This window comes from Filicampus tigris, chromosome 9 (genome assembly GCF_054856515.1).
Source record: "Filicampus tigris isolate MCC_2025a chromosome 9, RoL_Ftig_1.0, whole genome shotgun sequence".
Lineage (NCBI taxonomy): Eukaryota > Metazoa > Chordata > Actinopteri > Syngnathiformes > Syngnathidae > Filicampus > Filicampus tigris.
The window spans coordinates 19,123,462-19,151,167 of record NC_141225.1 but is presented as its reverse complement, the minus strand read 5'-3'; the positions used below and the strand labels follow the sequence as shown (position 1 = coordinate 19,151,167).

At 42.1% G+C, this 27,706-nt stretch overlaps 2 protein-coding genes across 4 annotated transcripts; both read right to left on the bottom strand.

Moving 5' to 3' along the window:
- Nucleotides 1-1,917: 1,917 nt before the first annotated feature.
- LOC147142422 (transmembrane protein 233-like) lies at nucleotides 1,918-4,323 on the bottom strand. Its single transcript, XM_086040515.1, has 3 exons — nucleotides 3,939-4,323; nucleotides 2,492-2,626; nucleotides 1,918-2,400 (listed from the first exon to the last, which is right to left on the bottom strand). The coding sequence occupies exons 1-3, from the start codon at nucleotides 4,116-4,118 to the stop codon at nucleotides 2,383-2,385; spliced, it is 333 nt and encodes a 110-aa protein (XP_085896641.1). The 5' UTR covers nucleotides 4,119-4,323; the 3' UTR covers nucleotides 1,918-2,382.
- Nucleotides 4,324-4,436: 113 nt separating this feature from the next.
- LOC147142421 (RNA-binding protein Musashi homolog 1-like) lies at nucleotides 4,437-26,232 on the bottom strand. Of its 3 annotated transcripts, XM_086040514.1 has the most exons (15): nucleotides 26,057-26,232; nucleotides 25,536-25,576; nucleotides 24,906-24,987; nucleotides 24,703-24,787; nucleotides 20,426-20,455; nucleotides 17,166-17,207; nucleotides 16,712-16,804; nucleotides 11,374-11,422; nucleotides 10,498-10,580; nucleotides 9,899-10,016; nucleotides 9,333-9,413; nucleotides 8,731-8,787; nucleotides 7,569-7,625; nucleotides 7,341-7,495; nucleotides 4,437-6,705 (listed from the first exon to the last, which is right to left on the bottom strand). In XM_086040514.1, the coding sequence occupies exons 1-15, from the start codon at nucleotides 26,212-26,214 to the stop codon at nucleotides 6,664-6,666; spliced, it is 1,173 nt and encodes a 390-aa protein (XP_085896640.1). In that variant the 5' UTR covers nucleotides 26,215-26,232; the 3' UTR covers nucleotides 4,437-6,663. The 3 variants fall into 3 exon arrangements, with proteins under 3 accessions (XP_085896640.1, XP_085896638.1, XP_085896639.1); XM_086040512.1 differs by lacking the exon at nucleotides 20,426-20,455; XM_086040513.1 differs by lacking the exons at nucleotides 8,731-8,787; nucleotides 20,426-20,455.
- Nucleotides 26,233-27,706: the final 1,474 nt, after the last annotated feature.

The following is a 27,706-nucleotide window of genomic DNA, read 5'->3' as shown; positions in this document are numbered from 1 at the left end:
CAACTATCTGCCTTCTGAATTAATATCCGGCTTCCCTATATATCTATTTTTTTAATTGTCCACTCTGTTGACATGGATACATGTGCAAGCTTCACTTTCCACTTTTGTCTTCCTCTTCCGCCCTGTGTATCTGCTCATCAGCCCTTCACTCACAATCGGATCTGAGACTGCACTGCTTGAGGAGGAGCATGGCAATAGCAGTGAGGAAAAAAAAAAAAGAGACATGGCGGAAGGGTTGCTTTTGTATGTGTCAGCAATTTCAGGAATTATTCCAATCTCAAAGCAAGAGCACTGTAGTTTTTAAAAGATATCCAGCCCAAGCTATCTTAAGTAGCTGGGTGACGGGATCAGCACTGTACAGTTAGCGGCTCACGTGTTACCTGAGCTCAACTGGTTGAGAGCTTGAAAGCCAATCTTCACTGTCGTTGGTCAGTGTTATACTGTATATTCGAACATCAGATCAGTAACCACTGTAGAAAGGTGGATCCTCCCTGACTGTTTAAGTGCCGTAATCCTTGTTATGTTACCCAGTCGGCATCATTGCCACAGTTACCCCACTCGATGTTTTCAAGCCGCTGCTTACTGGCCGGAATGTGTTTGCAAGGAGGCTCTGTCTTGTGCTAATGGAAGCAGCTGCCTTGAATGACCTATTTCAGTGAGTCACAGAGCGCTCTTCCAGCACACTGACTATTGTGCAACAGCAATGCTTCAGGTGACTTGATGTGACACACACACACACACACAAAAAAAAAAATCTTTCACATTCACTACGCTAGTTCAGAGCAATTCTCAGCATATTTCCTGAAGACCTCTGTAGTGATCACTAAAGAAAAAACTTCGGTTCTTTTGTCTCATGTGAAAAATTCCAAACAATTGAGTTTCGTTTTTATCCGACTGAAATCAGACTCCTATCGGAAAGCCTACCTTAATCCCTTGATTATGGGAAGTGCTTTCAAGTCACCTAATCCTTGCACTCATTTCATTTTTCATCTTGTTCTACTGAGTTTTGCCTTGAATTTCGCGTGAATTTCACCTTCACGTCATGCCAGTAATGATAGCTAGCAAAACGACTGCTCAATTGATCTGTGCTATTGCGTTTTAACAACTGAAAGCATCTTTTTTTTTTTTTTAAGAACAAAGCCACTATTTGAATTACTGTACTCCCACAATGTGGCACTGCTACTCAGGTAAACATGCATAATTGCGGTGTGTGTGTGCCGGTATGTGTGTGTGTGTCCATGCAAAAAAAATAATAGCTCGATTTGATTACCAATGCATGTTGCGAGAGATGCTTTTCTGCTTGCAGATGACTGTTTAGGTCCCCATGAGCAACTCACTCTATGTTGCTTTTTGTTTTGTGTGCCACATTGTCCGCACTTCCAAATTCCACTTTCTCAAAAAAACGTTTATATACGTGAATGAATTATTTCCTTTTAGATCCCGATGCATCAAAGAAATGATTAGTTCTCCGTTCCCTAACCAGGAGTCAGATTGGATGCCACGTTTTGTTCTTGTTAAATGATCACTTCAGCTTTGCCCTGTGGCATTCCAGGCTACCAGCAAAGCACACAGGAAATCTGTTATATTTAGTCGAGGATATACGATGACATATCAGGCTACTGGAACATATCTCAGCTAAGTTTCCAAGTTTGGCCCTGAAGTCATTTTCGTCTGCCAGGAGGTGTGACGCTAATCAAATAGCAAAGCTGGAATCAATTTTCTTTGAACAAGGAATTGTTAATAATATAAAACCTATTTTTGACGTTGACACAGACAAACATAAATGGAAGGGAAGTTCGTTTTAAATTGTATGGACTGAACTATTGTCTTGTTTTACAGCAGGATAAAACAATTTACACAAACATAATCCAGTCTCCAGTACATAATCATATCATCATAATTTATTTGTCCCTCATCATTTAGAAACATAAAATATAAAGTGCTCTCATTTCTTTATCCACAGACACACATTCTCTCAAGATATAGTGCATATATATTTTTAAACTATAATCTACCATACAGTGAATAAAAGACCTACCCTAATCTTTTGGATAAGAATCATAAGATACTTTAAGGTAATGTCTTCATAATATTTAGCCACAATAAACAGCAAAGGATTTGTTGACTCTCTTCCATTCTCTTGCAAGCTTCCGAGTATTTTCAATGTTTATCATCAGATAGCGTCATTAATTCAAAAATCTAAAACGCTTCAATTGCCTACATGGAGGGGAGTGTGTGTGTGGTTGGCTAACATCAGGATGAGATGTGACAGATCACAAATAAACATGAATGTAGCCCCTCTGGTTCTTTTCAGACCATCCTATAATCAGCATTTTTGTTTGTCCCGCTCAAGTGTTCCAAAAGTCCTGCTCTCTTATTCCCTCAGACCAAATGATTCATCTGGAACACAAACCGAAAGAAACACATTGCCTTACTGTCATAAAAACAACATCTTTACATGCAGTGCATGTCAGCGAAATAAAATTCTTACAGTGGTGAAATGCACAGTACAGATGATAGTGATGACGAGTAGGCCGATGATGATGGAAGCAATGGCGACATAGAGAGCATTCTTGCCCAGCCGCCTTGAGCCATCGTAGTCACCATTGTAGTAGCTGTTCCTAGACTGAATATATCACAAAAAAACTTTTATTTTAACTTTTCTGCGCCATATAACCACTAGGACATGCTAAAAAAAAAAAAAAACATTAACTTTAACTCATTCACTGCCAGACGTTTTTCCAACCCTCTTTTACCTTAACGTTTGAAGACATTTGAAAAAATATATAAATAAGTTCCTAAGATTGAATGGCTGGACTGTGAAAAGATGAATAAATAGGTCAATGGCAGTCAATGACTTACAGGGGAAGTCAACCCAAACATTTGTTTTTCAGGAATATGTTCTATGCAGACCCGCTAGTTGAAACAAGGCATTCTGATTAACATTGCGTTTGTGGAATAAGAGTTCATCCACTTGTTTTAAGCCATCTCAGGGGGCGGCCATTTTGTCACTTCTGTCGACTCAAAATGACATCGCAACTGCTCAAGGCTCAGATAACGACCAATTTCTGAAGCTGAGCTATGATTGGTCGTGGGCCTACGTAGAACATATTCTTGAAAAAAATGCTTGGGTTGACTTCCTATTTAAAGCATCAACTTGTCAAAATAATTACTCCAGTACTGTGGGCTGTCGAATTCTGCTAAATTTGTGTAAGATTTAACATTTGCGTAAATGCACGTGGACACAAGCATTATATACGCCTCCATTAAAGAACCCCCACACAACCTATTGTAAATCAAGTGTTGCTTTTGTGGTTATTTAAATAACAATAATTGAACTATTCTGGGAAAAATGATGGTACTCTGAAATTAATATTTTGATGCGCAAAGATGAAAGACAACCACTGTTGACAAATGATTTCAGTCACAACCGCCCAATTTAAGGTTTATCCCACAACAGCAGTCCTACATTAACAGAATTGGTCATTAGAAAACCCCATTTTTTTAAGCACAGTATTTTTATTTTTATATTAATAACAATGATTAATAAACCGTTGCACTCAGGGCAGTTAATAATGTGAAAATGTTACTTTTAGTTTGTAGCGTTATTAAATGTTTTACAATGGCGAAGTCTTAATTATGTAACAGATATGATTACATTTCCATTGTGTTTTTGTATTGATAAATCTGTTAAAATCCGCATCATGGAAGATAATTTTTGAACATTTGGATTTTCCATAAATTAACTCCACTAAAAACACTATTCCCCTGAAACCAGTCTCATATGCCACAGTTTTAAATCGCACTTTCACAAGATCAATACAATCTGAAAGTTAATTACGACTTGTTCTCTAGATCCCTGGGAGAATAAAACGAGTACACGTAAAAGCAAAACAGGCATGTCATGACACAATGAAATACTTTTAACCCATACGTACCATGATAGAGAAGACGAGAGCAACAACGTTGACGGGATATGCAGGACAAAAACAGGTAAGCATGGTTAAAATTAGGTAACTTCTAAGTGGAGGTTCCTTTTCCTCTGTTGAACTGTTATCACAAAAGTTACTGTCACTCAGTGAACTTTTCACCTGCTGGTTTAGCACTCCCACAGCCATTTTACCAGACACCAAAGAAAATGTCCCAGGAGGAAAAAAAACTCAAACCAAAGAGGAAATTGTCAATTACCAAATTCTAAAGTCCCGTGATCCTCACACGAAAAGGTTGACGCCGCAGATCAAAAAGTCTCGTGTTGACATTTCCAGTCCTCTTAAAAAATAAAACGTGAGGAGGAGCAAGGAAGGGTGAGGAGAGAAGGGTGAAGATCACTTACTCTATTGGCCTCCATCCAGTAGAGAAATCCAACTGTTTACTTTGCTGTACCTTGTTTAATATGTACCACGGTGACAAAAAAAAACAACAGAAACCACACTGACTTATACTTTAGAATAATTTATTAAGATTTTAAAATTGAAATTATCTTGGGGCTGGGGGGGTACGAAAAAAATTGCTGTAAAGCTTGTCGGAGTCATCCCTACTCTTTATGACCTTGTGTAAGGCGCTACAAGCTCAATTCAAAGCATTGGCCCATTTCTCGACATCAACACAAGACAGATCGTCAACATACAAGGGGAGCAAGATCGCAACACAGAAAAATATATATTTTTTTCCTGAAAATAAAGTCTTAATGCCGCAAGATTATCCACACACACACACCGTCTGCTTTTACCAATAATAGCACTATTTTCATTTGTAAGGTACAAAATAACTTATTGCTTTATTGTACGTTCAAAAGTTACAGTGTTGGTGTCCAGCAGTAGTTTTGTGTCGTGTCCCAGATGGTCTGACAAGAATGACTGGCTGGATGAGGAAGTGGCTTCAAGTGTCTTGCTAAGCTCAACATGAAACAAGCTGAACAAACAGGTCACTTGATTTTTTTTTTCTTTGCTTTTTCTTTTTTTTTGTTTTTGCACGTTGAATTTGTTCCAGCGTTTGACTTTGCCTTCCAGCCAGCGTTTGTCTGCATTGAGACTCTTTATCAGAGCCGACTGGGACCAGACCCTGTTACATTTCATATTCCCTGCCCAAACCCCCTCCACCAAAGATTACACGGAGCAGCAACTGTATATAATCAACAATTATGTGGAGGAGCACAAAGCCATGAATACAAAGTGAGTGATGTGAGGGAAGCAGTGGAGAGCAATGAAACAAAAAGGAACAGGGAGATCATATCAGTACCAAATACAGGCAACTGGAAAGCTTCCATTCATTGGTTGCCAAAAGTAATTCCATATCATACTTTGATGTAATCACACTAATACTCGCTCACACACACTTAGACGCATTCACATGCACCTTCAATAGTGATAAGAGAACAGAACATTATTGTGATGTTTTCTACATTTTGCTTCTCAGAGAATGTCCTTCATTTATTTCCACGGTGGCTCACCGTGTAAGCACACAAAAAGGAAAAAAAAAAAATAAACCAAAAAATTAAGAAGTGAATGGATAAAAAAAAAAAAAATCCACAAAGTCAAGTCAATCCCCGCAACCAAACACAGCCCTGATTTTTCCGGTTTAAGTTTAAAATTACTCCATCAACATAGTCCATTAAGTAGTTTTCATGCAGATGCAAGAAATCGCTTTCACCACAATTTAAAAAAAAAAATAGAAATAAAAATAAAATGAAAAGCCGCTGCTTGCCGAAAGCATTAAAAACGTGATGACTGATGTGATGATGTGAAAAAGAACATAAATGCCAGAAAATTTCCTGAAAGTATTTGCCTTATCATCCACAGTGCCACACTGCGTCGATGCTGGAGAGGAATGGCCAACAACGTTCACAAGAACCTTGTTTACTCGTGTCATAAGTAGTGAGATGACCACATATCGTTTCATATAGACGACTTCCAGTGAAATAGAAGTTGAGCCTCTCCAAACCAACCAATTACATGCCAGCTGGTTCAGTAGTCCCTCACCCGCCCTCTTCCCCTTCATCCCAAAGTCTATGTACAATATCTTACAGGAAGACATAAAAACATTGCTTTAAAACCAATAACAGAATAAAATACCTCACAGATTATCATATTATGTCAATATTAATAACAATATTACAAAGGTTTGTTTTTAAAGACTATCAAAATATACATTTTTTTCCGTATTTCCATGATGCTTAGAAAAATGACTTGTCGTTGATTTGTTCTTTGTATGTTAAAAAGGATTTTTGAGGAAAACGCTTCGTGCCCGGTGTGTTTTATCGGTAACAGCTCTCAAGGATTTCATGATGCAACATAACACAGTGAGATACAGTAAAAATTTGAAAAAAAATAGTCCTCTGTGGCTTTGTCAAAAATGACAAAGGTTTCACCAGAGCCTTTTTTTTTTTTTTTTTTTTTTTGCAGTTTTCTCAGTTTCAGAAGAATATGGGTAGGGTGTAAAGAAGATCCAGATGAGGACACGCTGGGATATTATGTTCATGTGAGATTAGTACAGCAAAAACAGAGTTCAGGTTTTTAAAAAGATATTCAGTCGGTGGGTTTAGCCACAGGACAGCCAGGCGGAGCTGCAGCCAGCCAATCAGGTTGTGCCGCTAAAGGGCACTCAGGATTTGATTGGCTCATCAGCAGAAGAGAAGCCCCCAAATCATCTTTGACCCGAGTCATCTCAGTGGTAGCCATTAGTGAACGCAGTAGCAATCAGAGGACCCTGAGGACGCACACAACAGATTGAATGCGTACATGTTAGCGTCACGAATTAACACGAGCATTCTTGCGTGTATAAAATGGAGGGATGTCACCATACGCTAATTTCACGATATGAACCTCGTAATACAATAATTATCACAATGTCGTGGGGAGGTTGGCGATGTATAAAAAGCTCACGGTACTGTATAAAAGCTCACGATATTGTATGGAAAAAAAAGAGCTCGTATTAAAAAAAAACCAAAACATCACATTCTTCTATTTTTGCACATAATAACAGCATTCACAAAGAAATAGGCTTGGCCAGTTATGCAATACAATACAATCGGGGTTTTAAACAGATTTGCTGCTATTAATATCGTGATTTTAATATCGCAATATCACGATATTGACGAAATTGTGACATCCCTAATAAAATGTATACACGCCCTTGTTCAAATGTCAGGTTTCTGTCATATAAAATCAAATGAGAACAACATAAATCATTTCAAGCATTCTTTTCACCATTGTGACCTACAGCCTGTACAACGCAACTGAAAAGAAAAATCATATCACAATAAACCTGGAATTTAAACAGTGGCGTGTAGACCTTTTATATCCGCTGTATTCAAGGGCGTGGAGACAGAATTAGTGACATACCCCGAGACCATGGCTGAACCCTGTGCTGGGGGCGGGGCTAGCCGCACTAATGTAGCTGCTTATTCCTGAGTCCTGATTTGCTGCAGCATACAAGTCAGCCATAGGTCCAGGGCTGCTGGTACTCAGAAATCCAGCTGTGCGAGATGGGGTGGCGCCTAGGCAGCAGAGGTGATCGGTCAAGCTTGAACATTAGAATCATATTTAAGACATATTCTCTGTCATACACACCTCTAACAACTGCTGCCGCCGCCGCTGCCATTGGTCCATATGCAGTCAAGGGAATAGCTAAAGTTGACCAAAAAAATAAAAATAAAAAAACACAGATTTACTGAACAAGTTCCAGGAAACCCATCAACAACATTAATCCATCTTCAGATTTAAAACGAAAATCAAAATCAAGCATTGGTTTCTTAAAACAATGTTGAGGAGGATGTGGTTTGTGAGCTAAAGGTGCAAGTACAAGTCATGTTCACTAGGGGGCAGTATGACAATATCTTCAGTAGTCTACGCCGCTGGTTCTTAACATTTTTGGGGTCCTGGACCCTTTACACATCTTTTGAGGACCCACTACTCCCCATCGGTGGGTTTGGGGTGTAATTTGATAGAAACAGCATTTTAAATGGAGTACGCCCACTGAAAAGCTGGGGGGGTCATAATTTGAAAAGAATGCAGATCATGTTCAATCTGTATTAACAGCATCATGCAATCACTTTAACAATGCGAATGGGAACGAGAGCTCTCGTTAATATACAACGAATTAGAGATGTGAAGGAGATGGAATAAGAAAAAAAGTCCTGTGACCCTCTGTTGTTTTGGTAGATAACAGTCTCAGTCACATTCGAGTAAAATAATGCTATTTCTATAAATGTCACCGGATTGTTTTAATTACATTTTTTTTTTCCACTGACCAATTGCAGTTACACCAAGGACGATTAGGGGTCCACGAATACTGGTCTACTCCCAAGTACGGAGCCAGAGTTTTTTTTTTTTTCAATATTCTGATAGTCACGCGATGCCATTTTCCACAAAATTAACATTCAGCACAAATCTACCTCATCATCCTTGTTTCACATAGGGAGATATTTAGGATGGGATGCTTTTTAAAGCCAATTTCACAACAAGCTAGTAAGCATGGAATAGCTCATAGCCAGTAGGACCAAACATTTCAGTCCTTCAAAATTAAATAAAAAAACAACTTGACCACGGATATTATATACAAGCACATTACCCCAAAATGTCAAGCTCTTTCTCTGATACACTCATCAAATGTGAAAGAGCGACAAAATGTGACCGTAAGAATCTCTGATCAGTATTGTTCATGGTTGTTCTTACTCAACTCAAATGTTGGGATTTGACTTTTGGCTGTTAAATGCATTCGGTACCTACTGACCTGTCAGCTCAGGGGGATGGGAAGATGTCAGGAGGGGGGTCCTCTCTAAATGGAATTCTAGAAACAGAGAAGGTCAAGAGAGAGCGCTCTGTAAATACAGTCACCATCCACAAGCCGCACTACAGAGCCTCAGCGGGACACTAACATGAAGGCAAGAGCACAGAGCATCGACGTTTTACGTAGAAAACATCTATTGTGGGGCAAGGCAGGAAGGTGGGAACAGAAGAAGAGGAGGCGCCATTCGGCCAAAGGACACATGGTTACATAAGTCAATCAAATAAACAGAGCAAAAGATTTGAGCGGACCCGAGTGAAACTGAAGACGCTGAGTTTGGAGGACATTTATAGACGATTACTTTCGATGTTGTTAAAAGTGACCATAAGCAACCGCAGACTCCGCTGAAGGAACGTTTGTATTAAACTGGAGCTTGTGTAGCTTTGTGTGTGTGTGCATGTGTGCGTGCGCACGCTGTTGTTCCAACACATTTCATGATCTCAGTGCTCTTTGCAGCTGAATCAACTACATGCCACAACCCGCATCCTTTGGCTTTCCTTCTCGGCGACTCGCCTGTGCAAAGTAAAAAAGGGTGTATACACACTCACCTGGGAACTGGTAGGCGTAACCAGGCGCAATTCCAGAGTAACTGCGGCTGGTGTAGGTGGTGGTCTGGAAACCTGGGTAGCCTGTCAGCAAAAAAACAAAACAAAAAAGCTGAATAACGATGAGGACAAGCTGCCGTGTGCAACTGAATTTTGCAAAGTAAATGGCAGCATAACATCAACTGTATTTTTCTTTTACATGTCAATACTGCTGTACTGCTCCAACCACAACTCTAATTGTCCACTAGAGGGAACCAAACAATTGCTAATCATTTTTAGTCGAGCATCATGCTCGTTTCCATTATGTGACCTCTAGGTGCATTTGTTTTCCTTTTGTAGGTTAATGTGAAAAACATTTTAAAAAAAACGGAAAGAGAATTACATTTTTCATTAATATTAGATAAATGTATTTTTAAAACAAATGTGTACACTAAGTTGAAGCATTAGCAAAATGAGTCTCCTACTAGGACATAAATACAAAGCACCCATTATCCATTTTCCGTAGAGCTTATCCTGATTAGGAAATAAGCGCAAAATATCTTCAAGGTAATGCAAGTTCCTATTCGTACCAAGCATGCCGATGCCCAGCATGAAGGCGTCCATCCCATAGGGCATCACTCTGGATCGACCTCTGGCTGAACTTGTTGGCGTCATCACCTCCTTTGGCTGTGCTTTCTTACACTCTACCTATAGCACACAGGGAATATCAGTTCGGTGATGCTAAAATAAAATAACAAAAGCAACCTAGATGAGAAAATCTGCAAACATGAAGAATATCAGTCTTCCAAAAATGCATTTGGACATACAATATTTTTTCAATCTAACCATTATTTGGAATTGTAACTGAGAAGGCCAATAAATTAATAATAATTAATAAAATTACAGTATACTGTGCATACAGAATTTCACAGTGCACATCTAGACCACTGCAAGATACTAAGTTAAATATTATATGAATAATAAATGTCAGATTAATACCTCATTGCCAAAGTGTATCAAAACATACGAACAACAAAAACACAAGAATGATTATTATCAAGGCAGCATTAGCGCTCAAGCTAAATACATCGATGAATAATATTGGTTCTCAAATGGTGCAGTTGTACCGTATGTTGTGGGTTGTTTGCAAATGTAAGCGTTTCGGCGTGTTATTTCTCCGCTTGCCTACCATTTTATTGTTGATCTCGTGGAAATGAATCTCACACACTTTCTCGACCACATCTTCGTTCTCAAAGGTGACAAAACCAAAGCCTGGAAGACACAAAAACACTCTTGTAATGACCTATTGTCTGTTAAAAAAAAAAAGCATGGGAAAGGTGGAGACCGTTTTAAAAACACCAAAAACCTTTACTGTGCATATTCTTCCCTAAAATGTAAAAATCAATCAATTCTGACAGTGTTAAATATCTGAGGTCTGATGAGCAGTTTGAATAAATTTGTACAGGAAATGGGTCCTAATCTTGCTTGCAAGGAAGAACAAGACTATTATAGGCTGATGACATGCAGACAGGAATAGACCGGACAGGAGTGACGGCCGTCCATTAAAGCTGTCCTCAGCCTTCATCACAGCCTCTTTTCGAAGGCAGGGAGGCAGCAACATGAAACCAACGTCACATTGCTGCCCTGCCAATCAGCTGTTGTTGATATGGTGGTTCTTCCACACCTGAATTGACCTCCCCCGGCCACACCCCCCCGCCCCCTCCGCCAATCGACTCCTCTATATTACCTCCTTGCTTCTTTCCTTTCCTTCCCCCTTATTCCTCACTCAACTCATCTCATTAAGTTCCATCCTCTCCTGGAACCATTCTGACCCTTTATTGCGACCCTCAGCGGGCGCAGCACTTCGTCCTCGCTGGGAGAGGACAGAGATAAATGAAGCAGGGAGGAGTCGAGGGTGGAAAGGCACATGAATATGCCTGGAGATTTTATTTTCTGTCTTTTATTCTTTTTTTCCTCCTATTCTCCCGCGAGGACTCCTCATAAGGTCGTGCACACCAATTACTCTAATTTGTGTACGTGAGGGTGTGTGATACTCCATACGCACCTCTGTGTCTGTTGGTTGTTTTGTCGAACATAAGCATGGCATCGTCGACCTGTGAGAACAAAGCAAAGACTCGGATGGGCTTCGACGTCAACACACACACACACACATCATTACACAGCATGGGGTGCCATTGTCCCTCTTTAGCATTGGAGCAAGAGGGGAAAACAGATGGAGAGGGTGGAGGGACAGGGAGGGGTGACAGGTGACAAAGGAGAAAAGACAGAATGAGGTCCAAAAAAGTGATGACCGCTGTGCGCGCGCGTGAGTGTGTGTATCTTGAAATCTACACTTCCAACGTGACAATCAGGAAGAACCACAAGATACTTGAGGAAATTCTTCCCGCTTTATCCTCCCATTCCTGCACTTGCTGCTCGTCTTTGTCCACCAAGTTTACAATTGCCTTGGAGACGTCAAGAATTTCAATTAGAAGAACACGGCTCCCCCAACCTCATTTCAATAGGGGGAGAGAAAATGAGAAACTGTAGTGCTGAATAACGTGAGGATCAAAAGAGAAGAAAGTTTTGACGGAACATTGAAAATTTGCTGACAAACACTTTGCATCTGAAAAAGAGTGAGCAAAGTGAACAAGGGGCTTTGTCAACATGCACTCCTTTTCTTCTTTTCCCTCTACTTTCCTATTCGCACTCGTTCCACTGGCCTATTCATATTCCTCCTCCTCCCCTTTTTTCACCACCAAACCCCCCCCCCACCCCAACTCCCCCAACCACCAGCACCCCGTCTGCCCTTTGCTGGCAGCAAAGTTTTGAAGCTTCTGACGGTGCCGGGCCACTCATGCAGTCTGACCTTAAGGGCAGGTCACAAACGGGTCCAAATAAAAATTGAATTGGTTGCTTGTTTTTACAATAGCCAGACCAGAATCCACACTTTTTTTTTTAAAATGGCGATGAGGCATCCTAAAAGTAAAAGCGATCACATCGTATAGCATTTTGAAAGCAGAAAACACATAATTCTGTAAATAGAGCTTAAAGTGTAAAACGCAAACATTCAATGGTAACCCGCGGTAGTAGCATTTGTGCTTCTAAGGCATCCGCAGCAAAGTGTCCAGCAGCATACGTATATGCCCTTTGAGGGCGTAATATTTCTTGACAAAAAAAAAAAAACAAAAAAAAACTACCGGCATGGTAAGGATATTTATGTTTTCAGTTGCTATTGCAGGTCAGTGCCAACGGGAACCGTTTTGCCAACAATGTCATCTGTAGGTGAAAATGCAAAGACCCAGCCCGACTGCGTCGTAGTCACATGGCGACGCAGGTGGGGAATGACTACATGTCTATTTTCATGACGCTGCAGCAGCACTGAAACTCAAACCAATGTAACGTGAGTGGCAGAGACCTCAGGATGACCAGGACGTCGGGCTTCTAACCCTTAATTCAGACGACGAACGCACTCGCAACCCCCTGTGCGTTTGTCCCAACACATTTGAAAAAGTTTGCGAGGTGCTGATGATGGAAATGGAGAGGACCAAGGTTGCTCCAGTCTCCATGACCCCTTTGACTCCCATCTATCTCAATATATAGCACCCCTCCACTAACACACGCGGCCCCCGCCCTTCCCCTCCACCCGCAGTCCTTCATTGAGTTTATTCTGTCCTCCCCTACTCTCCACTCATCCAAACTCAATGACACAGCAGAGATCCCAGGGAACGGAACAGTAAGTAGACAGCTGCAAGCCGACGTGTTATCATAAGACTACAGTTCCATGGGCAGTCTGAGACCGCGTTAGCCTCACAACTATTTATGCTAGGCTAGCATGACATGTTGATTTTGAAGCGCAGGCCGAATTATTCACACGCAAAAAGCCCGAGGTGAAAGCAAAAATGACTTGACGATAATGTAAAGACGGCAAACGAACGAATTGCCGTTTCGTTAAAGGAACGTGTCACGTGTATGATCTTATGCTGCGGTCGCACACTCGCCCCTTGCCCTTGCCAAACCCAATAAAAAGACGATCTCCGATGTCCGACTACCCAGGGTGCTGTAAGACAATCTGATTGGATATCTGTGGGAGGACTGAGATTGGCTTAGCAGCAGCTCAGTGGTTAGCTACTTAGCGTTGCGCCAGCATCATTATTCTCAAGAAATCGAGAAGGACGTGACCAAATGGGCTACCTGAAAAGTAATGATGAAAAGTATTCCGTTTTGTTTTTTTTAGGTGCAGCCATTTGTGTGAGGAACATAGTAGATTGTAAAGGGTGGCGTTCACATCCCCCCCGCCCCTGCTCTCTCCTCACATCTCCCTCTTTCATCCTTGCATTCTCTCTCCGGACAGCTCTCTAAACAGGCCAGCAGACAAAGTGTTCAGTCAAGCCTCCTAATTGCTGGCTCATATGGGTGAGTGGAGTCCCAACTTTTCCCGTCTGCCCTGTCCATGCTGCATTTTTTTTTTCTTTTATCTCTGCCACTCTGTTCTCCATCGACAACTAATGTGTATCTGGTTTTTTTTCCCCCCTTGAAGTGGCTATGGTTCTACTGAAGGATTTTAGCAGTCATTTTTCCCTTTGTGGTGCTTTACATAGTTCAGGGAGGAATGATGGAAAGCCTGAAACAGGGATTTCCTTTGGACCATAACAGACATGTGAAACGTCAACGATCGAATCGCTTCACTTGTGAATTTCAGCTCAAAACAAATCTCAGATCATGCAGACGGCCTTGGCGAAAGAGCCTTCACCTTGGGATTCAGACTTACTGTAAGTCTGACAACAAACACGGCTGCTACAGTCATACAGGCTGAACGATATTAACATACAGGAGCTAACATTTGTTCAGTATGGAGACCGCAAATAAACTCACGCGTCCGACATATTAGATGAACGGCCATTTCCCTCCACTCTGATGAAGCAGCGGCGTATAGATGTGCTTTCAGAAGTATGCTTAAAGCAACAAACTTCAGTATGCATCAAAGAGTTGCACAAAATGCAGTGCATTCTGTGTTTTCGTTTTGAGGCGGTGCCACAGAATGAAAACAAACAGGACACTGAGTCCTACTCCATCCCAACCTGCACCTTGTAACCAGGCTTAGATAATAAACAAGAAATACCTCCTGCTCAGCAGGAATGCACTGTGGGATTGGCGCTACGCATGATACAGCTTTAGTCTCATGTGTCCAAACAGTCCAAATATTCCCTTATTCTGTGAAGTCAGTGCTGTCTTTTTATATGAGAGTGTGTGTAAACACCAGGGAGAAGTGATTTGTCTCAGAGCTGCAGACATTTTTGGGAACATTTAAGAAACTATGACACGCGACACAGGCACCTGTAAAATTGAGTTAGCACGTGTCACATGCACAATGCAACCCACAACAAGACCAGTGGTGCGTTTTCAAGTTTTCAAGACAACAACCTCGGTTAACACCAAAAATTCTCTGGGATTTTTAAATACCTGCAAAACCAACTGAAAACATTGTAATGTGTATGCCGGGCCAGTAGGAGGCAACATCCGTTTGTAAAGAAACTCTTATGAGCATGCGCTCTGCTTGCTTGTCCTCTCAGGTTAACCAATGCTGTCTGTCGACCATCCTCATTGTTTACACGGCAACCACCGACTAACAATGAGAATGTTTTGTGTAGGTTTCATGAGAACACTACAAGTCAAGTCAAATGTATTTATGTAGCCCTTAATCACAAGAAAGTCTCAGAAAGCGTCACATGCACATTGCTGACCACTACAATGTGGTCAAAAATGAACCCAGAATTCTTGCCGAAAATGTTGTTATTTGCATGCAAGGGCAACAGAATAACCCCGTGCATGTACACTAAATGCTTATCCAAAAACAGATTCTGAAAACACTGCATGTTCAAATTACTGCTGCTACAGGATAGCTACATAAATTGACTGACGTCAGTGTGTAAATCAGCAATTGATTCGTACAAAAAACATTAACAAGACAAAGCAGTGCCGTGTGGTGAAATATTTTTTCCTAAATGAGGCTTTTTGTTTTCTTTCAATTAAACTAAAACATGATAGTGAAATTATGAAACTATACTCTTTCATTGGCACTCCAATGACCGTACATTTGAAAGCGGTACTATGCAGTTTGGATATTAGCATCCTTTACAAATGTGTACCCTACAGAACTCAACAGAAGTGCTTGGTGGTAAAAAGGCTTTCGACGCCTTCATTTGAATCAATTCAGCGCCTTGAATATGCTTAGAACACTGACTCATAGGCCAAGTGAGACAAACAACATATTAGGCCTTTAGCACAAAGCAAAGTCCAATTTTAGATTCTTTAGCAGACTTTTTGACAACAGAGCCTCGTAACATTTGTTGGATCACTGACTGCGAGTTCTGCCCTCTTTTTATCTACACAAATGTATGCAAGCTCACCTCTGCTCACAGCCAAAACTGTGCCACTGTCACACACGCCTTTTTCCATTCATGCAAATACACACGTAGCAACCCAAAAAACAACAACACTGGATTACTGCGGGACAATGGGCAAAAGCAGGTCACCACAGCAACGAGCTATGGGACTTGATCAGCGTGTGTGTGTGTGATGAAGAAGGGCATCTGTGGTCCTGATTTTTGGGGTGAAATGCGATGTTTGGTGTCGTGTGTGTGTGTGTGGTGTCGGGCTAGGGCGTGGGGGGGGGTAAAGGAGCAGCTGTTGCATTTGGTTAGTTAATAGAGAAAAGCCTAAAGTCCTTAAAGACTCTCAGCCCCACACCCCCGTCCAAGCTACAGTCAGCTAAAAAGTAAAACGGAACCCTTTATCGATCGCATGCAGGCCGGATACTTTGGTGCATTTCCAGCCCATCAGATTGGTGCACCCCCCCCCCCATTCAAACTCACTTTTTTTCCTCACCATCCCAACATTCCTCCTTTTCTCTGCCCTTCAACCCTTCCGAGTTCCCCTCCCTCTCGCTCTATAGGGGGTTGCTTCTTCCCTTTCAGTCCCCCGCCATCTCCTTCACCCTCCTCTCAGTGCTTTTTCCCCCTCTTCCTCCCTCTCCCGAGCCACGCATCTGTCTCCACAGCGTGTGTTTGTCTTGCACCAAATTTCATTCAAAGAAGCAGTACACTAAGTGAGATGATTAAAAATTGCACATGATCAGACGAAGAATTAATTTTAATCCAACCACCTTTCATTCTGCTTTTCTCTACACATTGACCTTATGACCCCCACCACCTCCCGCTTCTTACTGATAATTTGACAGATGCCTAGAGCTGGGCAAAGTTAAGGAAGCAAAGAAATTAAATTTCTATTTTTGTGGACCGAGAGAAAAGGTCAAACAAATGAAAACAGCAAGCAAGGAAGCATGTTATCAATCGCAGGTGTGCGATTGCGTCTACAATTTGAAAGAGTTCTTCCTAGCTTACCTTCCCAAATTGGTCAAAGTATTGCTTCACATCTTCAATGGTGGTGTTGACTGACAGTCCTCCGACAAAGATCTTCTTTGTCCGGGTGACCAACTAGAAGCACAGAAAAGGAGCAGAGAATTATTTTGATCACGGATTGCGCAACTTTTTTTTCTAATTTGTTTCTGAAAGCTTTACTTAACATTCAATTAGCTAAATGTTAAGTGTGTGTGTGGGTGTGCACAGGTGAATACATGCTGTGTGTGCCCATTCATATAAGTGTACAAATATGTCAGTGTGTGTGCCGATGGTCAGGGTGGGGGAGGCGGGGTCAGGGTGACAGGGTCACAGTGTCAAGCTAGTCAAGTGGATTGCCGCCCCTCCTCCATCATGTGACCGACGCTAATCCTAACCAACCAGAGCTGACCGATTATGGCTTACACATGACATCACTTCGCCTTCCATGTGCACTCACCTTAGGCTGAGCACGACGAGGAAAAGCCACTTTTGGGTCGATCTGTGTGGGAGACATGAGCGGAGATGGCTTGTGTTTAGTCATATACACATAATAGAAATGTCTTAACACTTTCTCGGATTCTGAATTCTGAATTTCAGATTCAGAGTCCTGATTTGCAGTTTCAATTTATTAGTAAACTGTGATGGCTATGGTTCTACTGAAGCAGCATACTAGTGTATTTGATACTTTTGAGTGGGTGACATTCTCATTCACATTAGCATTATTTGAGGAACCATTTAGTCGTTTGTGAAAAATGTGAGACGAATTTTTTGTAAGAGAACTTATTCTTTAGCTCTCCCTGACATTTATTTACATAAATAGTGAGTTTAAATGAGACAATGGATCTAAAAAAAATAATTCACTACAAAGACTTTACAACAAGTGAGGGAGCACGGACTAATTTAGTATGCAGTAAATCATGCTGCGGTTTTATTGACAAAAACAATCGACTGACGTTTTATTTATAGTAATAATTTCTAAAATTGTAATTTAATTATTTGGGAATTGCAAAGTGTAGTGGCAGCAGTTCAAATAGACAAAACATCAATGTTAAATATTAAGCCCAAATTCCTACTTTTACCCCGGCCAAATCTGAGTCAAAGTGAAGTGCATTTGTTGAAAGGATATCATCTGGTTGGAAATCACACCAAAAAGTCACGAAAGGGTCTAAAAATATATATTTTGAAAATATTCTGCATATTTATTCCATTTTGTTACATTCTGATTCAAAACCCTGACAATATTGAGGAAATGCAAACCTTTACACTATTCTAGAAGGATGTGGGTAACCTAAAATCAAAAATTATTTTGAACTAAAATATTGCTATGGTACGAGTGATGTGGGTCTATAAAACGCTAAAATAGCAGGTTCAACTTTTTCAAATGCAATTTTAGGACTCCCATTCTCCTCCAATTTAAAGTTTCTGCGTGCCATGAACATAAAAGTGAACTCATCCTCCAAGAGTGATCATTTCTCCAAGAAACATGCTGTAGTTAAGTCACTGAGCGCATCTGAAGGGCAACACATCCAGAAATAGAATATATGCTAATGCTCAAGTATGTATAGTAGCCCCCTGTTGATGCAAGCCCCCCAAACATCCAAACACATGGGTGTGGTGAACAAGATACACATTAGGCCATGAACACATTGGCTTAACTGTTTGTTTGTATTATTCTTACTGGTGTATTAATAAACAAATCCGTCTTGACCCCAAACTCGACAAGGGCATGGCAATCTGGAGTCTAAAACGAACACGCGTGTAATATTCAGATTTCCAGAAGGATTGTTCACACTGACAAATCCAGACAACCTCCATTTAGGATTAACAAGATTTGATGTATCCATATTTCGCCCCGCTGGAATGTCTGAGCAGTGGTCAAGGTTATAGATAAAATTAGAAGCAAATGAGTTTTGAATGAGCTGGCCTGTAATAATGCTAAATATGCAAAGCCTGGCCTGGCATTTTAAATTTGCGTGGAATCTCGTGTTATTCTCACTCAAGCCAACAAGAGATGATTTTTAGGTCACAGAACCTTGTAGTGTATTAAGGTCTTAGGCTTCCATCTTTGTTCTAATAATTGGATGTGTGAAGAGAAACCCCTTGTGTCTCACACAGGCGTTGAATTTATATTGGCAACCAAAAGGAGCCTATCAAACAGCCAGACAACATGCACTCGAAAAGTGAGCAATGCGCACGGTACGAGAGCGAGCAAGCTTTTTCTTCAATATTCACACAACGTATTCATCTCTCTCCTGTGAAAATTCCTGGCTTCCGATGCCAACTCTTCAGACCGAAATATCCCTGGAGGACCTTTAAGTGTCTTTGCGGCCACTTGGACAGCACCAGGCTGGGTGACTACCATGCTGCCCTTGGGACGGATTGCTGGGCGACTTTGCAGCTTCAAGTAAGACAAAGACAAGAAGCGTTGTGTCACCTCCAGCTGGTCGAGAGACGGCGTACACCAAGGTGACAAGGACACGCACTTTCGGCGACAGGAAGTGACCGCATCTCATTCCTTCCAGGATTTGAATCTCACATTCAACATAGGATTACCAGCTTTAAACTTGAGGTGCCAACCAACTCCTCAGCTTGCAGAAGACGGTCCCACTAAAGATACCAATACGTTCTCCTCGATATGAGTGGTTTGATCAAAATGACCCAAATTCAATATGTAACTACCGCTGAGGTGTAACACGATAACAGAGGAAGTAAGCTGTGTTTATGTGAGTATAAGACACAAAGTCCCAATTGGAATGGAGACAGACCAACACGTTTTTCAATGGCAAAGGTGCTATCGAAAAGCCCATCGATTTGTATCCACTATACAGCATCCGGCTAATTGCAGGTCAGAGTATGGGAAGGGAGGAAATAGACCCCATTATTTTTGTAATCATCCCATCGATATATTAAAATTCGTTGTAGTTTTTTAATGTAATGATATAATGCAGGCTTAGGAAATTCATGTTCAGTATGGGCCTTTGACTAAATGTATCCTAAATGCAATTAACGATAAATTTGAATATTTGTTATTTTTAATGGGATGAGAAAATCTCCCTCTGAATGTACCGTTTCCATGCCAGTGTTGTACTGAATAGTGAAAGTAACTAAAATGATAAGGAGCTCTTACAGCAAAAACAGCCTACAGTACAAATGGTTACCAACTATGACTAGGTTAGGCTTAATGCATCTTATTGTAGTGCTACTATGGCTACTACAGTCATGCCATGCTGTTAAAAAAAAAAAATCATTCCACTTGAGCGAGAAAACAGAATGCATCTAACATGTAATTTCTACAACTGGCTGTACTCAGAGGAAGGCTATGACAAATGAAAACTAAAGCATCTATTAAGACCGGCGAATGAGCCTTGAGGAAGACAGACAGGCCACAAAAGCAAAAGTAAAATGGCTTAGCCAGGTCACTGTTTGCAACACTCAGAAATAGCTCTTCGCATCTTGAACAGAGAGGCTTGACATTTGAGAAGTGTCTCGACCATCTAACAGTCAACTGGTGAAAATGTGCCTAATCATGTACACTGTGGGAAGAAAGCAATTATTCTTCAAAAGAGTTATAACTGAGTGTTCTCGTAATGCTCTGACTAACACCCTGCCTCATAACACCCAACCTGTGCTCCAGCTATGCAGCAAAGTGACGGCAATATGATTTTTTTTTTAGTAGCTTAGATTTTAGGACTAATCTACAACCAATAGTCACCTCACATGGCCCAGCGTGTTCACCAGAGTAACGGACTGAAAAACAAAAACATTTTTTTTTTTTAAATAGAACCTCAAACTAACACATCAAATACCTTGGCACACCAAAAGAAAAAAAAAATCCATCCGGTACCGTCATGGGTAAAATAAAAAGAAGGGAGTGAATCAAGAAGAAAACGCACAGGGAGAAAGAGAAAGCATTCATTTGGAAAACAGAGTCGGCTCATGAGAAAGTGGGCCTGTCCAGTGTAGCGGTGCAGCGGGGCCGTCCCAGCAGGCAGCCCCTCTGATTTCATTAATTAACAGGACAAAGAGTACAAAACAGATGGGCCCGTAGAGGAACTAGGGCTCCCGTGCTACCCCCACACGCCCACATACTGTATATACATACACAAGCATCCTGATAATGTAACACCGACATAAACGCTAACGCACATACCCGTGCTTTGACTCGCTCATTACTGCACCTCCACAAGTATCGTGTGAGCAACTTGCTGAGACCTTCTTGTAACAAAATGTCAAAAAAAAACAAAAACAAAAAACAGAAGGCACCACTTACTGTTGTTTATCACATTCATAACAACAAACAGCTATGGGCAAAATGAAACAAAAGTACAGAGAGGGACTTGGTTTGGATCCAGCAGGGTCAGTCTGCACAGCTCAACAATGGCCCAAGTAATTAGTTAACGAAGCTTACTAATGAGGACCCCCCGCCCCAAATTGAACAAACCAAACCCGTACGGCCCTGTCAGCCAATGAGATTGTTGCTTTGCCAGGCCGGGCAATCGGGCATGCGTGCTAATGGTGGCGTGCACATGTAGCGGCCTGGATCCACCTTCAGAGCCCGTCCAGGCTTTATCCGCCCATCTGAGGCCGTGCATGGACCTCGGAAGCCCAATCCAGTTTGTTTCCTTCAATCCGATTAGTTGCTTTTCAGATCTATACTAATTACAGCAATCCTCCCACCCTCCTCTTCACGTCCACCTTCTCCATCCCCCTTGTTCGAGTCTCGACCACGTCAGCATTAACCGCTAATCTCCAGTAGCGCTTGGGCCAACGGCCAGCCTCTGCTAACCAGGTGTTCGACCGGTAGAGAAGTGCACTGCCATCGGTGCACAGCAGCTGGTTCAAGCATATGCAGTTTCGGTGTGGCTGCAGATGAAAGCGTTCGTGCCAGACGGCCAGTAGCAAAAGAATAAATACAAATCAACAAGACTGCACCTTAGCTGATTTCAAGGGCTGAAAAATCGTATTACTTCTGCTAAGGATGTTGTTTTGGTCACTATATGTATGTCGTTTTATGTAAAAATCCCTTGAATAAATGTGTAAGAAATTATGTTTGTGGAAAGGTGGAGCACAGATGCTGGGATCTTTTTTTTTTTTTTTTTTTTAAACATGGCAAGAGTGCTATTTTTCCACATGTTTGAGTGCCATTCTAAAGCGGAAATCAACCCAAACACATTTTTTTCAAGAATGTGTTCCCAGCAGGCCCACGGGTTGAAACACGGCATTCTGGTGAATATTGCGTTTGTGGAATAAGAGTTAAGCAGCAAAATCCACTCCTTTTTAGCTATCTCAGGGGGCGGCCATTTTGTCACTTCTGTCAGCTGAAAATGACATCACAACTGCTCAGGGCTCAGGTAACGACCAATCATGGCTCAGCTTCAGAAAACAGGTAAGCGGCGATGGTCCTTACCTGAACCCTGAGCAGTTGTGATGTCATTTTCAGTTGACAGAAGGGACAAAATGGCCGCCCCCATTGATGGCTAAAAACGGGTGGATTAACTCTTATTCCACAAACGTAATATTTATTAGAATGCCTTGTTCCAACTAGTGGGCTTGCATAGAACATATTCTGGGTTGACTTCCGCTTTAAGACTCACTTAAGGATTGACACTCAGTGTCGCATACATTTTGCATCGCTTCATTGCATTGCATTGCTTCAATAAAAGTATTTGATTTTACAAAATAGGAGTCAAATTAGTGAGTACCTATATCAGGTCAACTGCATCATTCATCAGAATCCCACCAAATGCATTTTTATTCCAAGAATCATAAAAAACCCTTTTCCATATATTTTGTATAAAACGACTATTAGTAATAAGCAGAATCTAAAACAATTTTGACTCAAACCATAAGACAAAATGGAGGAAAAAACACTGATCGCACTCATTCTCTCCCCCCTAACTGCTTCCAGTGAAGTATTTCTCCCGAGAAAACAAATACCAGTTGTGCCCTTCTCCTGTGTCCAGAAAACAGCACACCGCTGCCCTAAGGCCGTTTTCTGCCCTGGCAGGAAATCTAACCAGCAACAACCTCACTCTAAAAACAATACATGACCTCCTATTTGTTGTCATTTTCCAGTACGGTCCCCGAGCTCAATCAGAATTAAAGCTGCCGTCCATCTTCTAATACAAAGCTGGATGTTAACAAAACTGTAAATGTTTAATGCCACACATAGGCGGTTGTTTCCGCGGTGTTACGGACCTTGCACCTGTGAATGTAGTTTACTTACAAAGGCAGAAGGACTCTGTTGATATCTCCTAACCTTGTCATATTTTGTACCTTAAAGCATTTTTTTTTTCTCACACAGCAAAAGATTTGGCTTCATTTGGAGACGGCCTAGCTCCAGATAATTTTTTACCCGTTCCACTAAGGAATGTTTGTCTTTCATGTAATTCCCATCAAACTGCAGAGAGCCTTTAAGCGGCACACGTGTGCATATAAAATGCAAATATTGATACGTATGAATTGTCTCTTATAATGTCTATTGGATATGGTGTCTTCTTCTTAAGTAGTTATATTAAATAGTGACGTTGTAACATTCACACTAACTGACTGTGTTTAAATGTCCTTTTGCAAATTTGGGACGTTCGTAAAACACCAATAATAAAAAAGGCCAATCAAATATTTGAATGAAGACAAAACTGGAAGCTAATTTCCTTGTTCCAAATGTGTTTTTGGATTACACCGATGTTCACACAACCAATTTAAGGCTATGTATATCACAAATTAATTGTCTAGCATTTTTAATATATTTCAGTTTACAAGAGGACAACGCCTAACGGTAGAACGTGTCTGCAGGATTCCGCATTTAAACACGCATTCACATCACACAAATACACACGTGCATGAGCTCTCAAACAGGAGCTTGACATTTCAAATGAACACCTTACAATTGCTTGGCAATTGTTTCCACACTAAAATACAAAATATTATGAGGACAACAGTGTTTTGTCAGAGGAACTCCCAGCAGAGCACTCCGGCAGGTATATGCGACTTTCCGGTTTAATTCAAATACTTCCAGACTCTTTCTATAATATATTCAGTTCACATGCGAGAAAATTAACAAGATGTGTAACGATTGTGCATTTGCCCATCCATAGCCCTACTACACACACACACACAAAGTTGGATTTAAATGAATGCAAAATAGCTGAGAAGTTGTTATGGCGACATAAATCCCAACAGGCTGTGTACTTACAGCACTGTCTCCAGCGGCTGGCGTCACCCCCGGCAACAGGCTTGCTCCAACAACTAACCAACACTATCTTTCTCCACCCTTGGGCCCATGCTGTGCCCCTCACTTTCACTCTCAAATCATCCTATTGTTATGTGTGTACAATCATGTGGTAAGGAAAAGCCACAAGATGACAACACCCAATCTACATGACCAAGACAGCAACATTCACACCTTCATAAAGATTTAAATGGGGAGTGTCACAGCATCACACACGTAGGTTGTGTGTGACACATTTCTGAACATTTTTGAGTCCCCACATGTTACATGTGTAGGAGGGGAAATTACATGACCAGTGCCAGTAATTAAAACTGAACTAGCAGGCATTCATGAGCGTCACTCCTGGCCTTCACAACAGTCACTCTACAACTCTTTTCTATTCTTCACATTTTTCTCCCCTCATTGAAGACGACAAGAAAACGGTTTCTACCAAAGAAAAACTCTGTAAGTAAACACTGTGAAGGTTTTGCAGGGGGCTCCAACCCCATTCAGGTCCCCCCAGGTAACCATGGCAATCAAGACCAAGAAAGAACGCTTTCATGTTGGCGCCGTGAACCAGGATTTGGAGGGGGAAATGAGCACAGAGAAGGGATAAGGAGGGGGAGTAGGGGGAGAGCGGGGGTGCTGCTCCAAAACGTACTCCTCAACTTTACAAGCCATACGGTGGGTGGCTAGATGCACTGAGGGGGAAAACACGCAACATACATTTGGAAAAGTTACAACGGTGAGTGGCACCATAAAAAAAAAAAGAGGTGGGACTCACTGTTTTGGAGTCCAGCTCATGTCTGTTTTGGGCCAGCACCTTTTCCACGCCGGCCTGGTCTGCGTATGTGACGAACCCAAACCCCCTGGGAGGGATCATAAAGAACATAACTTCAACTTAAATCTGACCCATGTGCAAGAAGAGAGCATGCATGGGTCCAATCCAGGGATCGGACAATGGGTTGCACACGCCCTCCTTCTTACCTCGACCTTTTTGTGATGGGATCGCGCATCACCATACACTCCTTCACCTCTCCAAATTTGCCGAAGTAGTCCTTCAAGCCCTCTGAAACATAACAATCATTTTGCATGTGAGATGATGGGATGGCTAATTTATACATGTGACCATTAAGCGTATAGCAGCTCTTTAAGGACCCACACAACCAACGCTGCACTTGGTAATTGTTGTTTGGACACCATTGCAGTCAGTATGATAATAAGACGGAGGGGTATGGGGAGGGGGGGGGGCATAGTGGCGGGAATAAACAGTGTGCTGCGCGCATGGCTCCTGAGAGGGTGCACGGAGAGCTGCAGTAAGCAAAACAACACGCCAGCGTGGCCATCAATGTGTAAACTTGCGAAGGCATCATCGATCGTTACATATTACACGTCGTGTTTTACATAGGAAGGACACACAAGTCCCCCAGTGTGTCTGTATGTGTTTTGCAGCGTTAATCTCTTCGCGTCTCGTCAAGACTAAATCCTAAAAGCTGATCCTCATTGAACAGAAAGGCATTGAACTATTTGCAACTCGGTGGAAAACGCGAGCGTAAACACGCACACATTCGACCGCTGTGTGCGTGTGTGTAAAGTAGCGTGCGGGACATCTCTCACCTTGTGTCGTCTGCCAACTCAGACCCCCGATGAACATTTTGCTGAATGGGAGAAACACAAGCAGTAAGTCACCTAGGGAAACACGCGTGTTCTAGAAAAGCACAACACACCAGCGACATGAGGAGTGAAAAGTGGAGTCGGTGCGTGCGATATAGCATCAGTAAAGTAAGACGAAAGCATCGGCCATGTTGCGAAGTCACCAATGGGCCAGTGGGGCCGTTATAATCCCCAAGAGGACGAGAAGGGTGACTGAAAAGGGAGCGATTTTTTTTCCCCGTTGATGGTGAAGAAGTTGGAGCAAAATGTGGCCTCCCAGAGGAAGATGGATGTGGAAATTTAAAAAAAAGAGAGAGAGAGAGCGTCTCCTCCGCTTAGTGGATCCATCCCACACACACAGAAACACGCACACACGGCGTGCTTGTCTTTTGTCTCGGCTCCGCTCCCGCACTCAACTCAACTTAAAAGTCCAAGGTGAACTCGAACCGGCCCGGATAGGTCGGGTGAAGGCGGAAGCTTTTTACCAGGGGTCGTGGGGGGAGTTGTCCGTGACGGACGTCAGGCTGCTCGGGCTCCCTTCCGTGTCCATGCCGCTCTCCGCTGCTGTTTTCCCGCACTGAGAGGAGGCGAGGAGAGCCAGTGAAGCTCCGACGCTTGCTGCTCCAGACTCAGGGGCGGGCATAAGCGAGGGGAGGGGAAGGGGAAGGAGGGCGGGAGGGGCGCTGTGGGGGGTGGAGTGGTGCTTAGTAGGAGGAGGAGGGGGGAGCGTCACACACGCACACACACGCACACACAGAGGAGGTGGGGGGAGAAGAGGCCCCGCCCCCCGCCCGGCCTGTCTTTATTCATGGTGCCATTGGTGCGCTCTCACCAGTGTTTCCCTCCGCTCACGTCATTGGCCAATCACAGTGTGACGACCCATGAAGGCGCTTTTGAATATTTCCCCTCTATCTATACCCCAGCCTCTCTTGCTCCCTCTCTGTGCAGCATTAGCATGAAGAAGAGGCCATCATTCCCTGCATTATACGAGAATAATCAAGGGGCTATGACGTGGAACAACATACTGGAGTGGACTATATTTAAAACGGTTTTATTTTTGTTTTGATGCATAACTGCGGGAAAATCATGCTTTCCTGTATTTCAAGGTCAAGTGTATGGTGGACTGAGGCTTCTCTAGCGTGGCGTGGAGTTTGCACCCAAAGACAACATGACTCTAAAGGAAAAAACATCTCCTTGGGACATGAAGTCTGCCTTTATATGTCTAGAGGAGTGAAAAGGGTCCTTCTTTTTACATTTGGCAGCAGATCCTGTCCTTTTTTCCATGGTGTTTTTAGGCATTTTAAGTAGTTTCTTTCCTAGCATTACATTCACCTTTATTTAAAAAAAAAAAAAAAAAATGTTGGTACACTCATGAGCAGCAAGGTGGCCTGGTGGTTCGCGGCTCTGTCTCACGCAGGTTGTGTTTGAATCTTGTCTCAAGTGTTCCTGTGTGGTGTGGAGTTTGCATCTTCTCCATGTGCATGTTGAGGACTAAAAACATGCAAATGTGAGTGTAAATGGTTGTTTGTGTATATGCGCCCTGCGATTGGTTGTCGTCCAGTCCAGCCCACCTCTCACCCAAAGTCAGCTGGGATACACTCCAGCTCATCTGTGATCCTAAAGAGCACAACCGATATACAATACAGATGGATGCATGGTTCTGTTTATAATATTACATATTTATGTAATTCATAGTCATTCAGTTTTTGGAGTGACAAAAAATACAGAATATCTCTTAGTATGATGTGCTACAATTCTACACCACCCTCAAACTATATCCACAACAATAACATACTGGTAAATGAATATACAGAAACATGTGTATTATCCACGTTTCGGACTGAACCAGACACTTGCCTGAAATTCTGTTGGCACATTCCTCCTGATTTGGAGAAGCGTTGCTGCTTTCCTGATGTCAGTTGCTTTTATCAATTAACTGTCACTTCTGAGTGTCTGTTCATTGAGCGTTTCTGTGTCACATTCATCTCATTGATGGGACCACTGTGTCCTGTGTATGTAATAACTGCTGCTGGTCGTATGTAATGACAAAGTATAGTATATCAAAGTATATGAAACATGGATGCTTTGTTGAACGTGCGTGTGTGGACGTGGCTCATATAAGAACTTGAAGTTGA